The 16482-nt window shown below is 38.0% G+C and overlaps 1 protein-coding gene across 4 annotated transcripts in view; it reads left to right on the top strand.

Moving 5' to 3' along the window:
- Positions 1-16482, top strand: part of SLC4A4 (solute carrier family 4 (sodium bicarbonate cotransporter), member 4) — a 365688-nt gene that overhangs the window by 12517 nt on the left and 336689 nt on the right. For all 4 annotated transcript variants that reach the window (XM_011998142.1, XM_011998138.1, XM_011998140.1 and 1 more), the window contains one exon: positions 6851-7030. In XM_011998142.1, the coding sequence (XP_011853532.1) occupies positions 6851-7030 (180 nt within the window). The remainder of the gene's footprint in view (positions 1-6850; positions 7031-16482) is intronic.

Raw genomic sequence — 16482 nt, 5'->3', positions numbered from 1 at the left:
CTCTATAAAGATTCTATAGAGATAGATATATAGATATTTGTATGGGTAAATTTATATCTATATAGATATAGTTATATAGATTTAGATACGTTTTGTATCTATAGATACGGATATAAAAGATTTTGCTAGAGGAAAGTTAACATTATTTTGGAGAATCAACTTTGAAGATTGAAAAACTCGTCAGAAACTGCAGTTTACATAGGGTAACCTGTTTTTTAATTCCATTAATTCCTTAAGGTACATTCCTGAAGTAACTTTACGAGGAAATACTTGTTTTTCTAGCTAAGATCTTTTCAAATAATTGATGATCACTGAAAATAATAAAGTCGTATTTCTATAAACATATTCACTAATTCAGACTTTATAGAGCCAGTCAGTTTTTGCCTTTATTATTGGCCATTAATAATGGAAACTGCCAAGGAAGCTTAACTTCAGTGTGTTGTCTTAGGCTCCTCACCTTCATCTAAGACTGTAATTAATAGAACTCTTTTGTTAAAAATGAGCTCTTGGAAGACAGATGCATACGTTTGCTGAGCTAAAGGACAGGAGTCTAGCTAACAATCATAAGCTTGCATCTCCTTTGAGACCTTTTATTCTGTAGCTCTTAGTTCTTGCCTAGAGATTATCACTATTATTATCGTCATCAAGTATTAAATATTAATAGTGTTGTGCTCAGTAAACATCAAGTAACAAGCTAAGATTTCTTATCAGTCTTGCTTGGGGAACCTCAGGTTGCCCTGAGGATTTCTAGGAGGCTTTCAGTATGTAAAATTCCCATGCAGTTCAGTGGGAAGAAAAGTATTTCCCTGTTTTTCCTCACATTTGCCATTTGCTTGCGTGCCTGGTCCTATGTAATTGGTAGCATTAAAATTAAAATAAATTACTCATCAGTATTCAAAATTATCTATACATAAATTACATATGTAATGTGTAATTATCTATTAATAAACACATACATTATTTTTTATGTAAAAAAATTGCCCTTATCCAATATATAAAAATAGAAATCATCCCTTGTTCTGAGCCAGGACCCTTATGCAAACACTTCATAAAGGGCTGGTTTACCCCTTGGTAACTGCAGACTTACACTGTGCTTTTTGAAGAGGGTTTTCTTTTCATGAGCTGGTATTTATACCAGTAAATTAGCAATGTTACTTTGCTTGTATCTTATTAGAGCTGCTTATGGACACTCTTGTGGGTTTGAGAATAATAAGCTAACAAATTACTTGTATTTTGGCTGAGCGTGGTGGCTTATGCCTGTAATCCTAGCACTTTGGGAGGCAAGGTGGGTGGATCACTTGAGGTCAGGAGTTCGAAAGCAGTCTAGACAACATGGTGAAACCCTACCTCTACTAAAAATACAAAAAAATTAGTTGCACGTGATGGCACATGCCTGTAATCCCAGCTACTCAGGAGGCTGAGGCAGGAGAATCACTTGAACCGGGGAGGCAGAGATTGCGGTGAGCCGAGATCGTGCTACTGCACTCCAGCCTGGGCAACAGAGCAAGACTCTGTCTCAAAAAAAAAAAAAAATTACTTGTATTTTATTAAAGTGTTTAGGATTATACATACTTGTATATTTATTATTAAATAAAAGTGCCAACCACACAATGTCCACTGTGCGTGGACACTATGGTTTGGTTTAAGTTTTCTTATGCATATACTTTTAATTGATAATTTTTTTTTTTGGGTCTAACAAAGTCTTTGCAGAATCTTTTTATAATCTGTCACTCATCCAGGGTCTCTGCCTCTACATTTTTTCTTTTCTTAATTAAAAAAATAATCTCTTAATTTTGCTCTCCCTACATTCTTCTTGGCAATAGCTTCAACACGTGTTGGGCATCTTGGCAGAAGACCAGGTTATGTTAGATAAACCAGGGAAGGCAATATTTAACTCATATTTTGGGAATATTGCTGATTTGTTCTGAAAGAAGTATATAAAATACTGCATGTTGTGGAATCTTTGCTTTGAACTGGAGAGAACAGAAATTCAGCTGAAAGAGTAAGAGTGTAGCTATAAATCAAATTTGGAACATCCCTCAGTGTTTATTTAGAGATGTATGTAAGAGGCTGGATATAGGGGATGGGTGGTGGGAGGTAGGGAAAGGTAGACTTCTGGGTAAAGATTTTACCTGTCCTTTGGTGATCCTTTAGATAGAGTACAGTACTGACATATCAGGTTAAAAAGTTATATACTACCTTATTCCAAAAAGGTTTAGGGTGAAGGGAAAGTAAGTGTTGAAAAGTTGGAAGAGTGAGGTTAGTATATAAAATGCATGTCATGAAACTCTATATACTCACTACCTGTTTGTCTAAAATGTGTCTATTCTTCTTTTAGCAGCCAATGAGGAAGGAGACATAATAAGTTATTACATTTATGATATAAACATAGTATGTTTTACAGAACACACCATCAAAGTAGTGATGAAGCACTCAACTAGTATTGATACTGAGAACAGAGACATATTTCTCCTGTGGGGTTTTATGAAGAGAACACTTCATAAAAAGTTAACTAATTATAATGTCCTTGACTTCCTCAAACTGTAGTTTTTGCACCTGTACAAGGGGGATAGGAGCAGGATTGCATGAGGTGGTAGATATTAAACACCTTGCAGTGCCTGGCATGCTTGTAAGCATTCACTAAATAGTTGCTATCATCTGTATGTACAGTAAACACAGCAACGTGTTTCCCAGGAAGGAGCTAATAGATCTGTCTTACATATAGAGGCATATGTTGTTAACCATCCACGCAGCTATAGAATTTGTAGTTTGGCTGATTTAAAATCCTTTTCTGGCTTGAAGGTTTTCATACTTCAAAGTGTTAAATCATCCTTGGTAGCAAAATGTGTATTTGTGAAAGCCACCTTAATTTGAATGGCTCCAGAGTTACTAAGTGTAAGTTTTCTATTTGCCAGAAAACATTATAGCAACTATGAGAAGTATGAAGTTAGGTTAGAAATATTTCAGGAATTGGGATAATTTAGCATCATAGTACTTCCTACTTGCAACTGGGGTGGAGCATGTAAGGATGGGAAGAAACAAGAATCACGTAGTGATCATTTCTGACGTTCAGAGATACCCAGGAAAGCCATGTTTTCTTTCCAGTAGTACTGGCTGTGGTATGGATTGGGAGATATTCCCAAGATATTTAGAGTTTGTTGGGAACTTGCACCATCTGTCAGAGAAAGGCATGCAGGGTATTTATTTGAACACATGATACTGAAGCCACTGCCAAATCAAGGACTGAATACTCTTCGACTGCACACCTAAATGAACACTGTCAAGTACAGATTCCAGTAGTTTTACTTCATGAAGTTTCAGTAGCAAGAATGTAGCATTTATTTTGATATAGTTTAAAGCAATCACTTCTTCCTTATACATTATAGCTCTTAAAATTTTTTCCACACCTCCTTTTTACATTATCTTCGGAAGCAGTATTTCCTGAGTTTTCTAGCAGAGAATTTTTTTTTTAGCCTAAAAAGTTCTATATAAGAAGCAGGTAACTATCCCTCTTTCTTTAATGGTCTTACCATTTTGTAGTCCCTTGCTGGGTTGGAAAGCTGGTCTGTCAAGTTTCTCCTTTTTATATTACATGTAAAACAATACTATACCCTCAACTTTGTGACTTCCCTAAGAGCTTGCAGTCATTTTATGAGTTATAATTTTAAAAATAGTCATCAGTCTTCATGACATATCCCTGAAACAGATAAAGAGATTTTAATGAAAATAAATACTGAGATCCACATAGGATATTCTCATCAATCATAGCATATTTTCAACAGTAATGCTGCTTCTATTGATCATGATGACAGGTATTCTGTGGGGGCAGTGAGAAAGCTTCCATTGCAGCTCATTTTACTTTTGGTATTTTGGCTACTTGGCACATATCGCTTATGAAGTATTTGATTGTCCCTTTGACACAGCATGTCTATATTACGCTATCCACCAAAGCAAGGCTATCTTGCTCTCTTCTCATAGGCAAGGAAGCTGAAGTGAGAGAGGTTGAGAAGTAACTGATGAAGCAGCAAGCGCTGTTGCTGAGCCCGTCAAGGTTTGCTTACCCATGAAACCATGTTCCTTCTCCTCTACCTGAACACAAGACAGAAAAGGAAAATTTAGTTGCCAATCATGTGTGAGAGGAGGAGGAGGATGCTTTGAGGATACTTTAAGTTTTGAATTGCTTAGCTCAGTGGCATGATTTCCTCTGCCAGTTGTTGGAAGGCAATATCTTCCTCATCCAGGGAATATTGTATTTTATTGTGCTAGGATGTCTAAAAAAAGTTCCTTGCCATGTGCGTACCAGAGAATGGTAACTTCGCAGAGGCCATCACTAAGAGTGTTAAAAAAATGGTCAAGAGTGGTTGCATTAGACAGGAGTGGGAACAGAGAGTGACTGCAAATGGGTGTGAGGGATCTTTTTGGACTGGTGGAAATGTTCCAAAATTGGATTATGACGATTGTTGCACAACTCTATAAATATACTAAAATCACTGACTGTATCGTTAAAATGAGTGGATTTTATTGTTTATAAATTACACCCCAATAAAGCTGATTTTTAAATGCCTAAAATTTGGCATGTCTTGAGAGGAACCACATTTCTGCTTGGCATCTGGGCACCATAGCACTCCATAGCGCAGTGTCAATTCTGAAAGTTCCCACACCTGTGTGGAAGTGCACAGGGAAAACCAAGAAGGAGGCGTTGGAGGAAATGGGGATAGACAGAATCTGTTGCTGAGAGGATGCCTATCATGATGATGCGAACAAAATGGCACCACTTACTGCAACTCAAAGTAGGCTCCAAAAAGTCAAGTGCATTTCTCTCCAGGGTTTGGTGGCTCACTTTCTGAACTGGCCTAACTCTTTCATTAGATTGACAACGATGACACTTCCTAGCCAGAAATCTTACCTTAGCATCTTATCCACCATATAGACTGTCAGTTAAATGATTTGATCAAATGTACTATGCAGATTTGGCTAAATATAATTTTAAGAATCTTTCTCTATAACATCATTATGGCAATGTAGCTTCATTACCATTTTTTGCTTATTTGCCCTATTTAATAAGGTGAATAGAAAATATTTAATGTGACAGGTTAATAAAAATTTTCCAACCTCTTAATTTGTGTGTGTTTTCTTGAAAACAACCAAGCATTTCGTGTTTGATTTATTGAAGCAATTGGTTGGCTTTGCTCACTTACATTGTTGAGGGTTGAGATAAAACTTCAGGACTCCCTCAGTAACTGGAGCACAGGAAACAATTGACACTGTTTCTTAATTCACATTGTTTCTGAGACATTTCCTACTTCCTAGTATAATATAGTTTTCCCATGAGAACCATTTACTTGCAAATGGTTAGACATGATACATTTCTCACTGGCACACATTCTGTGGGGAGAATTTCACTGTGTTTTGTAGTAGCTGAGTTGCTGCGTGTGTGTTGGGAAGGAGGTCCTGCTTTATGTAAAGATGCCTCCAACTTCATTCAAGCGTCTGATGTCTTCTTTTGAATACTAACCCATTCACTTAGGTTCTACGTTGCTTAGCCGGAATATCTTTCCTGGAGGAGCATATAATTCTTTTAAGCCTGCCAATTTAAGGAAACACCTCTGCCAATTATGGTGTTTTTAGATATACCCCGTAGGTTACTGTGGAAAGTAGTTCGTGACAGTTTGTATCATACATACTGTATGTACATGTATTTGGATGTAGATACGTGATACTGGCTGTGGCACTGCAAAGTTGTCATCAAGGAATACTTCCAGAAATGGGAAATAAAACCCATAGATGAGAAAATCTAATCTAATTTGCAGTTCAGAAAAAGAGTGTTCACATTATTTCTGAAATGGTAGTTCCTAAAATACAGAAGTTACACTGTATTTAAAGTGAAAGTAGAAGTTTTCCAATTTTAAAAAATGATGTGGAACTTTGAGTTTCTTTCTTTTTTGTCTTATTAGATTTTGTAAAAATAATACCACTTGTCAGTTTTGCAGCTCCTTCCATCTAGAGAGCTGAAAGCATTTCACAATCTTTTTTCCTCATGCCCTTCTCTTCAAGGCAATTTTTGCTGGGCTCGGTTTATTTTTATCATTGCAACAACCAGTTTTTAGAAACTTTTGGAAACGAAAAAAGAAAAATGAGAATGGCACTGTAGCTGACATTCATTTTAGCTGTTTCCTAGTGTGAACGTTTGAGTATTTCTAAAATCTTTTCTCCAAGTATGTCTTATTTTTCTCAGTTTGTCCCAGTTCTAAGTCTCTATTTTGCTGATTAGGTAAAAAAAAAAAAAAAAGTTTTAATGTAAAGCCTTACCCCCTGCAAAATGACTTTTTGAACTTTGAGTTAAATCTTTGTTTTTGCAGCGCCAGCAGCTGCTTTTCCAGCAGGCACTAACCCTACCCAGTACAATCATAGACTCATGTAAGGTTGAAACTGGAGGGGTCTCTAGGGACTACCCAGTTTAAGTCTCTCCTTCTAGAAATGATGAAGTTGAGGCCCAGAGTGGTTAAGAGATACATGCTTAAGGTCAGACAGCTAATTGATGGCAGAGGTATGACCAACATGAAGGATTCCTGATTTCCAGTTTGATATTCCTTGGTTTTCCTAAACAAAAGTAGTCTATCTGGACAGAATTAGAGTAGGCTCTCACAGAGTCCTGGTGTCAACCACTAGCTTGAATTATACTGAAGCTAATTGAAAATTGGGAGGAAATTTTATTTTTCTAGAGTTTGTTAAATATAGGATGGTAATGTTGAATTTATAGACATTTTCTTCTGATCTGTGCATCTTATGCAATTTATCTGCAGTACAGAATGTGGTTTGAACTGACTGGTCATTCATGTACCTTCCTTAGGCCACCATACCATTTACATCGGAGTCCATGTGCCGAAGAGTTACAGGAGAAGGAGACGTCACAAGAGAAAGGCAGGCCACAAAGAAAAGAAGGAAAAGGAGAGAATCTCTGAGAACTACTCTGACAAATCAGATATTGAAAATGCTGATGAATCCAGCAGCAGCATCCTAAAACCTCTCAGTGAGTACTCTGAGCGTTGGTGCCTCTCTCTGCCTCACTCCCACATCTTTGAGAAGGACACCTTTTTGAATCCTGTGGCTAACGGGGAGGGCCACTGTAATACTGAGATGGTCTGTTCTAAAGGATAATGTCTGTGGAGATGCTTTGCTTGTACCGGCAGGTTGATCTAGGAGGTCATCTGGTAAGATTCTGAGTTGATCAGAAAAGGCCTGACAAAGTTTAGGCATAGCTGTGTATTCTACATTTTTATGCGTAATATTAATAGGGTTGTGTTGCAGATGGTATTTATTTAACTATATCAATAAACAGTAACTGGAAGACTGAAAGAATCTTTTGCATTATTTGTGCTTAGAAATAGGTTCTATTGAGACAGTAGGTGAAGATGAGAGTGTATGTCTATATATTTACATGTCTTTCCAAATGTCAGCATTACAGGTGACATTTAACCAGGTTGTGAGCCAGGTCAGTGATTTAAATAGGAATTGTGGAAAATCATCCTGTAAGAGAGGTCTGTAGAGTGACACAGTTATTAAGATGTTGGATGTATTAAATGTCATACATTGGATAAAAGTGTTGCTAAGAGCAGAACAGCAGGAGGTCAACGAACACCCTTGGATTCGAGTGATAGGATAGGCTGTGTGTTTAGGTGTATATTTATGTTGCTTTTTGTTTCTTTAATGTGGAGAATATTTGGCTACATGGGCCAAATATTGTGGCTGAACTGAGAATGAATATGTGCAGCAGAAACACATGCCAATTTTGGAAGATTCCCCAACAGGAGTTACACAGTGACAGCTTTTCATGTTGGCAGAGCTCTGTACATTCTTCATGTCTTTGCTACAGTTGCAGAAATATGGACCCTGCAATAAAATGCATTATGGATGGCACAGATAAAGATCGGGTTCGGTCATTGCAGGTGATGACAGGCCAAATTAGAATGAACAGCTCAAGGGTGTTGAAAAGTGAATTTACAGAGTTAAATTAAATTGGGTGTGAGGCATAGTGATGTGAATTTTTTATAGTCTCACCGTTGGAACTGAGCAGGTGGCTTAGGAAGCTAGACAAGTGTGGTGCTGAGAGGAGCAATACAGGTGGACCATCGAATTAAAGACAAAAGCTCGGAGGAGAGCTTGAGATGGATCACGAAATCGAAATTAAAAGCATTGAAATAAATTTAAGACTTTGAAGGACCAGAAGGCAGGAGACTCAAGTTATGTACTTTTCACTGAAGTCCTGGGGGAAAGTCTGTCTGAAAGGGATCCTTTATATATCGATTAACGTAGTGGAGTCTGTTTTGAGAAAAGTCCTTCAAATGCACATAAACATGGCACAGTTAATAGTCTGGAGGAACAAAAGATAACATTCTCTTCCAAATAAATGACTCCCGTTTATCTCGATTTACTCTGTATCTCTCTGTCAAGGCCTGAGCCAGTGTCAGGTGTTCTGTCCATTGTGCATGTGATTGTCTGCTCTCTCTTTCTCGTTCTCTCTCTGTCTCTCTTTCTCTCTCTCTCTCTGTGTCTTTTATAACTTGTCTTTCATTCTTCGGTTTAAGAACAAGAGTGCATCATCACTATAAATGTTAAAAAGTAAAGAGGTGCTTACCTAGACAAAAGGGCCCAGGAATTTTGAGATTAAAATTATTTATCAGCTTTTGAGAAGGGCAAGGGAAACAGTGCCAGCAGCACTCAGATAGGTCATAAGGAATGAACAGATCAGGAAGATGCTGAGACCCCATGTGTATCAACCACAGAATACTGTTGCATTCTGTGGCATTTGGGGCCTAGTTTGAATACAGCATGTAAAATAAACAAGGCAATCCATTGTTTTTCCCCTCAGAGGTGTCTTCCTTGGGGAATACTGCATTATGTTGTATACTGGCTTTCTGAAGGGAGCCTATGGAGAGACAGTTGTCAAGGACTCAATTGTTCAGTGATCATAAAAAATTATTTATAAATATGTATTTTATAGTTTTGTTCCTGCTGATCAATAAGTTACACACTAATATGCCATTGGCATATTTGATATGAGTTATCCAATTTAACACAAAGGTCCTCTTAGAAATTGCTGTATATCCTCAGCTGCTTTGATGGATTGGTAGTTAATTATTTGGTACAGTTCTGTTTAAAAGTCAGAGTTTTTGCACCTAGACATAGAAAGACATTTAACCCCACGATTTTGGGGGAAGCCATGGGGCTCTGGCATCAACATAATGACAAAATTCTTGTGGGAAAACTGACTTAATGAAATACTTGCCTAGTATACTATTATTGTCTCTCAAGAACAGCCACATAACAATTTATGTTGTTCTGTGACCTGTGGTGTTTGAGTTGCTTATATCCATAGACATATCATGTCCCATAGACAAGATTCCCACATGTGTCTGGCAGTGCATGATGTGATGCTTATACTTCTGAGAAAAACAAAAACTAAATAACACACATATAAATAGTAACTTGATGGGAGTCATCTTTGATTCTTTCCATGCTTTTACCCCCATATGCAATCCTTCAATGATTTCTGTTGGTTCAGCATTTAAAATAGATCTGAATTTGTCTGTTCCTTTTCAGTTTTGCTGTTACATTTTTGTCCAGGGAATCATCACGTCTTGCATAGACACTGCAACAGTCTCTGCTTTTCAAGTATTTCTTCATGGAGAGGCACAATTGATCATCATAAAGTATAAATTGGACCATGTCCTTCCTCTGCTGAAAACTTCCCATTGTCCTAAGAATGAAACCTCAATTGGGCATCATAGCCCAGTGTCTTTCTAGTCCTGTGATGTGCCATTCTCTCCTTGCTCACTTTACTCCAGATCCATTGATGTTGTAGTTCCTTGGTGGTAAAACCTTTTCTGCCTCAGGGCCTTTGCTTATGCAAACTTGTCTTCCTAAAATGGTCAGCCCATTCTTGTCCTGGTTAGCTTTTCTGTTCCTTTATGTTCTGGCTTTTACATTGTACCTCTTCGGAGAGTCCTTTCCTTACTACTCTCTCTAGTGCAGATTCCCCTTCATTATTCTTTCTCAATGCCTTATGTTTCCTTCCGAATATATGTTTTAACACATGATTTTTGAGAGCCTACAGGTTTGTCTTGAGCTGATGCTAGATTGTAATCTCCATGAAAACAAAGATCAGGTTGTCTAGTTCACTTTGTTATCTTTGGCGCCGCACAATGCCTGGCACATAGTATGTGCTTGATATATGTTTATTGAGGAGTAACTGAGTGAATGAATTACTACAGAGAAAGATGTAAGCATTGCTTTTATTGGTCTAAATATTTCTTACATCCTAGACAGAGATCCAGCTGATTTTCTTGTTTTTAAGCCTGGCACATCGTGTTTATATTTGCCTGCCTTGCCTTTCTCCCTTGACACATAAAATCTTGTCTTCGCTTTTAATTATCCCACTTTGGAAAGTGCCTCATTATTTTGTCTATTGCCAAAGTGGGATTTTGGTCTGCGTAGGTAATTCCTGAGTGTATGGAGCTGCTTGTTAACCACAGGTGATGGATGACACTGAACTGCAAGACACATGAATTTTTCATATACACTTAAAAATGCTCACTATTCCACAGAGAACTCAGGCAGCCCCCCTTCGGAAGCCATTAAGGTGGCATGAGCTGGCACCGTGGCACATGCCTATAGTCTCAGCTACTCCAGAGGCTGAGGTGGGAGGATCGTCAGAGCCCAGGAGTTCGAAACTGTAATGCTCCATGATTAGCCCTGTGAATAGCTGCTGTGCTTTTCCCGTGGCAATGTAGTGAGACCCTGTCTCTACAAACACATGAAAGGACATTTTTAAGAAGTAAACGAAATATCTTCCAGTATTAGGCACATTAAGAAGATGGCATAATTAACAGGTTCATTTAGTTTATAACCTAACGCTTTCTATTTTCTTCATAGCTTTGGTGTCAAGACCGGGTTTCTAAAAAATAAATGAGTGTTTGATTTTTACACATTTGGAGCTCTGAGGAGGAAGCGAGCTAGCTTCATATCCCCCTCTGAGCTCAGCAGCAGCTCCAAGTCCTTTCACAGCTGCTATTCCCAGTGTGGCGTCAGAGCTGGTGTCCCAGCTGGGGACACAGAGAAGGAAACGTGTGTGAGAGCGTGGTGCACTGAGCCACGGGGAGAGAGAAGCTGGGGAAGGAAAGCGAAATGGAAGAACAAGCAGGAGAGACAAGGGAATGAGGAGGTGGTGTGGAGTGGGTGGTTGAGAGAAAAGTTAGATTGTGCTCTTTCTTAAAAATAATCCTTTTGCCTCCTCCACTGTGCATTTTTTTTTTTTTCTAAGTTAGCAGCTGCCATCCTCTGAGGGTTGCCCAAAAAGTGGGTGGGAAGGTGGTCCTGGCTGAGATAGGTTTGGACACACAGCACACCTTCCCAGCCTAGATGGTTTTGGCCTCTGTGCCTCACATTTTGTTAGTGTCCAGGGATACTTATGGGGGCATCACAGGCTACTTTGTGACTGTAGAGATCCTGAAGATGTGTAAGATGGTAGGAAACAAAGCTACAAACAGAACATCCTGTTCAGCATTTTGATCTGATGTGTGAGATGTTTCTTGACAAGTGTGAACATGCGTTCATGCTTGGAGGTGCTAACTGCCTCTCACACACAGGTCTTGCCCGTTGTGGAATCATAGTGCTAGGTATGTCCATATAGACACTCATTCAGTCTTGTGGTATTCTTTTTTAGCTTTTTGGATGTGTACCAGAACTGACGGATTTATGCTAGTGAACATTGTTCTGTGAGCCTGGGACAATGGATGCTGGTTGGTGATCCAGTTATATTCAGGAAACCGAAACAGAGAAATGGGCAGCTGCTTTTGTTTGGTGCTTCCGGGTAAATGAACAGAGTAGCTTTTCATAAGAGCCAAGAATATTTGGTGTTGTGTCATTTGACTTCCCCTTTTCCCAGTGCACGCCCCTCCCAACCTGACCTCATACTTCTGGGTACATTTGTACTTTTTCTTGATTTTTAAAATGTTTTCAGGAAAGATCCTTAATTTAGATACCATAAAGTAAGATTTTCTACATGCCATTGACATTCTCAAAAATTGATCTATATATAGGAGAAAAGGCTTTGGAAATGTGTGAAAATGAGGTAGACCCTGTCCCAGTTTAAAAAACAAAACAAAACACAAACACAATAAAACTATACCATCTCTTTCATCCTCTTCTCTATTTTTCACCTTATATAAGTAGGAGGAAGTACTTTGTCTTTAGGTCTGAGTACAAAATTTTTTTATATTAAAAAATAGTTTAAAACATATAGTTTGTCTTTTCAGAAGGGACACTTGTGTTGTGATTTTACTGGAAAGGGAGCATATCAGAGCAGTTGAGAGTGCACATTCGAGCCAGATTATTTGAGTTTGAATCCCAGTTCATACCAGCAGTGTAACCTTGGTTATTTACTTAACTTCTTTGTGCTCTAGTTTCCTCATATATAAAAAGGGGATGATCGATTTTAATCATAGTATTCTGAACATGAAGTGAGCGCTGCATACAGTCAGCAATAATGGTTAGCAGTTATTATTTTGAGTTACTATGATTGCCTTCTTCAAGCTCATCTTTTCCTATCCATCATACACAGGTAATGCCAAAAACTTCAGGCTAAAACTCTGTAGAGCTTAATTCCTTGTAAACAATAACCACTAATCTTTAAGCTCCTCTGGTCTTTTCTGCCACAAATTCTCACTAGCTATTCTTTTGCTTTAGCTGTCGGCTTGGCTCTTGGTTCCCAATGGCGTATTTGGGAGAAGCAACCTAAATTCAGTCTCTTATCTTGCCAGCGAGTGTCAGTCTGGATGTTGGCTGGCAGGTGACAGGACCAAGGGAACAAGGACTTCAAGGGGCAGAGGTGCTGTCTCCTGTGCTGCTCTTTGGTGTGGAAGACTGCCACCAGCAAGTGGCTTGGTGTACCAAGGGTGTCCTTGAATTTAGTCGGCAGTTGTAATACCCCGTTCTGGACGCCTGGAATCAAATGGGCTGTTCTCTCTTTTATAAGAAGGATCTCTTTCTGGCTCCTTCTTTGTGTTTCTTTGTGAAATTAATCTGGTTAAGAAGGGCTGTTGGGTGGGACAAGTCAGCAATTTAGAGGCAGTGTTGTGCAGAAAGGAAAAATATTTGGCATACTTGTGTTTTTCGTGGCAATGGGTTGGCTCAACAGTGTGTTTTGTGTGGTACAAATAATTGTTGTTTATTCCTCTGTGATGCTGATGAATACAAGAGGACTGTGTCATGGTGCTTCTGCTTCTTTAGCCAGTTAACTGCATAAGTCTCTTAGAGAGCCTTGAGTTTCTGAAATGCAGCTTTCTTGAAGTCACCTTGAAGTGCCCTTCAAATGGCAGATTTTACACTATTCATTTCTTGTTGCCACTGGCTATTCTATTCTAATAGTTATTCCATGTTATCATGCCATGAGATGTTATGAATAGTGTGTTTACACGTGTCATGGGAGAGTTGATGTTGTTGCTATTTATAGTGACTTATGAGTTCAGGAGGCCTCAAAGGGTTCTAGTGTACTCCAGGTGCTGGGGTACTCAGGGCTAAAAAGAGATTGTGACTTAGGGTGGAAAATGGGGGAAAACCAGAATAGTGTGTGGAATTTAAGGTGTAAAATTTACTTTAGTGAAGTAATTGGGGTATAAATGACTGTCTGCCACAGGAGTTACCACCTAAGAGGAAGGCAGGTCACATCCTGTGGTTTGGGGTTCATCCATTTACAAGGCAGGAAGCCTGAATGTGTATTTGTGAGTTTGTGTGAGTGTGTGTGTGTGATTTGAATGCACCGAAAAAATGAAAGATATTGGCAAGAGTCTTCTTGAAACAGTATTCTATTTAGGAAATTTTTCATATAGAAGGAAATAATTCTTAAAGGACAAGGGTTCTTAATACCAGGGATTTAAATTCAGTGCTTTATGAGTGTGAACTCATAAATGCAGAAGTAGTTGGGGTGAGGGACCATGGGCCTACTCTATAAATAAATTCTCCGGAATTCTTCCATGACCACAATCTGGAGGCAGGAATGTTAGGCTCTTCTAATAACTTTCCCATGGATAGGAGTCTTACTTGACTTTTCATCACTTTTATAGAGGTGTTGTGAGCAAGGAGTCTCCATTTTAGTGGTTAATGTAGAATCAAGATCCCAGTTATCCTTTATCCTTCTCTGTTCTTTTTCTTCCATAGCCAGCCACGCACTGAGCCCTGTTGGTTTTTCCTTCAGAGTTTCTCTTGTGTCTGCCACTTCCTTTGAATTCCTGAGGCAATACTTCTTATTTGGAATTTCAGCCTTAAGTTCATCCTTGAAATAGAAGGGAGCTATTTCAGACAAGGCTGCCAGACATCTAAAATATTAGTTCTATAGTCTCGCCTTAATTAAATAACAAACAAACAAAAAATCCTTCTATTGCTCATCATTACTTAAAGTAATGAGTAAAGCGACAATGTAACAAAGTTTCCTCTGCTACTTTCAATATTTTACGCAGTTTAATGAAAAATATAGGTATATTCTGTCTCAGCAAGGCCACTTTAAGTTCATTTTTATGAATTCATAAGGACTTCCCCAGGTTTTGAACTCTTGCAGCAAGTATTATCTACATTACACAATCTGATACTTAGATCTGTAATGCTTCAAGTGGTGACTTACCTCTGTCATTCAGGTGTATGTCATCTCTTCAGTATCATCATTAGAGACTCAAAGGCAGAGGCAGTATCACATACTTCTTTTGAATCATGTTCTGCAATAGCATATTTGTTGAATGGATAGGTAAATAAAATGCCCAGAAATTACCCATTGGGTTAAAATAATCTGGTCTATCCAAGAAAATTTACAACTATCTTGGTTAAGAAAATGCTGTCCCTCCAGCCTAAATCCTTACTGAAATGTGATTAAAATATAAATAACCAAAGAACTGTCCAATAGAGTGAGTTGAATCATGGTGAAATAAGAAGAGAGAATACCAGGAAAAGTCATTTTTTTAATGCTGCAGCTCTACAATTTGCAATAACTAATTTGTACAGAATTAAAATAGAAATTGTCCATGTTTTTAAAACAGAGATAAAAGTGCTACCTGTGTGTACTTTTTTTCTCATGGGAAATATGTTAAAATATTAAAATGCGTGAAAATATGCAGTTAAGTGTTAGAATGCAAAATATTATAAGACGACATTTCTCTAAAGAACTCTATAGCTTTCTGAATTGGAATAAGCCTGCCTTTGCTTACGATTATTTATTTAGGGTTCATATTCCTCTGTGTTGAATGAGGATAGAGCATAAAAGAGGTTACTTATGACAGTGATATTTGTTAATTACTGAATGTGTCACCGAGGCTGTTTGTGGAGTTTTTTTTTAAATAGAGAACTTTAAGAGTTGGTACTATATGTGTATCTGGAATAGATGTGCAGATGAAGGTCCATGTTGCTTTCAGAGATGAAATAAGATGACTTTGGCACCCGTGTCAGGATTATTATTTACTGATTCTGAAACAAGAGCATCACTGGAATGTTTTATTCTTTTGCTATTTGCCAATTAGCAGAATTCTATTATTTAAAAAAACATGTTGCACCTGATATCCTTACTTAGAAACTACTCCTGATGGTGATGGTATTGTGATTCAACAATTTGTAGCAAAATTATCTTTTGTCAGTTACCAAAATTTTGCCACGAAGACCATGAGATAGAGCGATTATATTTAACTGATTCTACTTCATTTATGAGATTTTGGGTAGGAATAATTTAAGTGTAATGGAAAATATGACTTCTGGATGCAAATGTACAATAAACATGTAGGCTGTCTAGCTAGCTGTGTTCGTTCAAAGCTGAAGTTGTTTTCCTCAGAAAATAGGGCAATTTCTGTTACCAAGGTATGGAAATAGCAATTGCTATAACTAGAAATTTACTGCGGATTCACTCAGTATCCAGAACACACGCATGAGCAACTATAAAATCCTAAGTCAGTTATTTGTCTAATTGTACTTTGTTACTTCTTGTGACACTGCTGAATGCCACAAACAAAACAACCAAGCAAACGGGCAAAAAAGCTTCAGAAAGATTTTAGATTATTTTTTACTGATGTCCACACACAGACACAGCTAATACTCTCCCTTGCTCCTCTAATTCCTAAATATAGATTTTGAGCAGAAGATACTCCGGTTAAGAAAGACTGAAGATAGGTGGCTGGCATTCCAGTGGCCACTTCAGTTAGATCAAATGCTAACCAAAGTTTTTGAAAAGTATGGATGTGTGTGCCTTTAGGAAAGTTTTCTGTGCTGTTGTTTGCATGCTCCAGCCAAACTTGGAAGGTTTATAGATTTTTTGCTCTTCATGAAACTGACTTTGGAAATCTGTCTATGCTACATTTTCCTTAAGCCTCTTTTATCCTATTATTTTATGATTCTTTCTGACATTAGTAAAACATCTAAGCAGTGAATACAATAGGATAAATTTCAGGATGT

Source organism: Mandrillus leucophaeus, unplaced genomic scaffold (genome assembly GCF_000951045.1).
Source record: "Mandrillus leucophaeus isolate KB7577 unplaced genomic scaffold, Mleu.le_1.0 Scaffold559, whole genome shotgun sequence".
Classification (NCBI taxonomy): domain Eukaryota; kingdom Metazoa; phylum Chordata; class Mammalia; order Primates; family Cercopithecidae; genus Mandrillus; species Mandrillus leucophaeus.
Note: the sequence above shows the minus strand (reverse complement) of the source record. Positions and strands in the feature narration are given on the sequence as shown.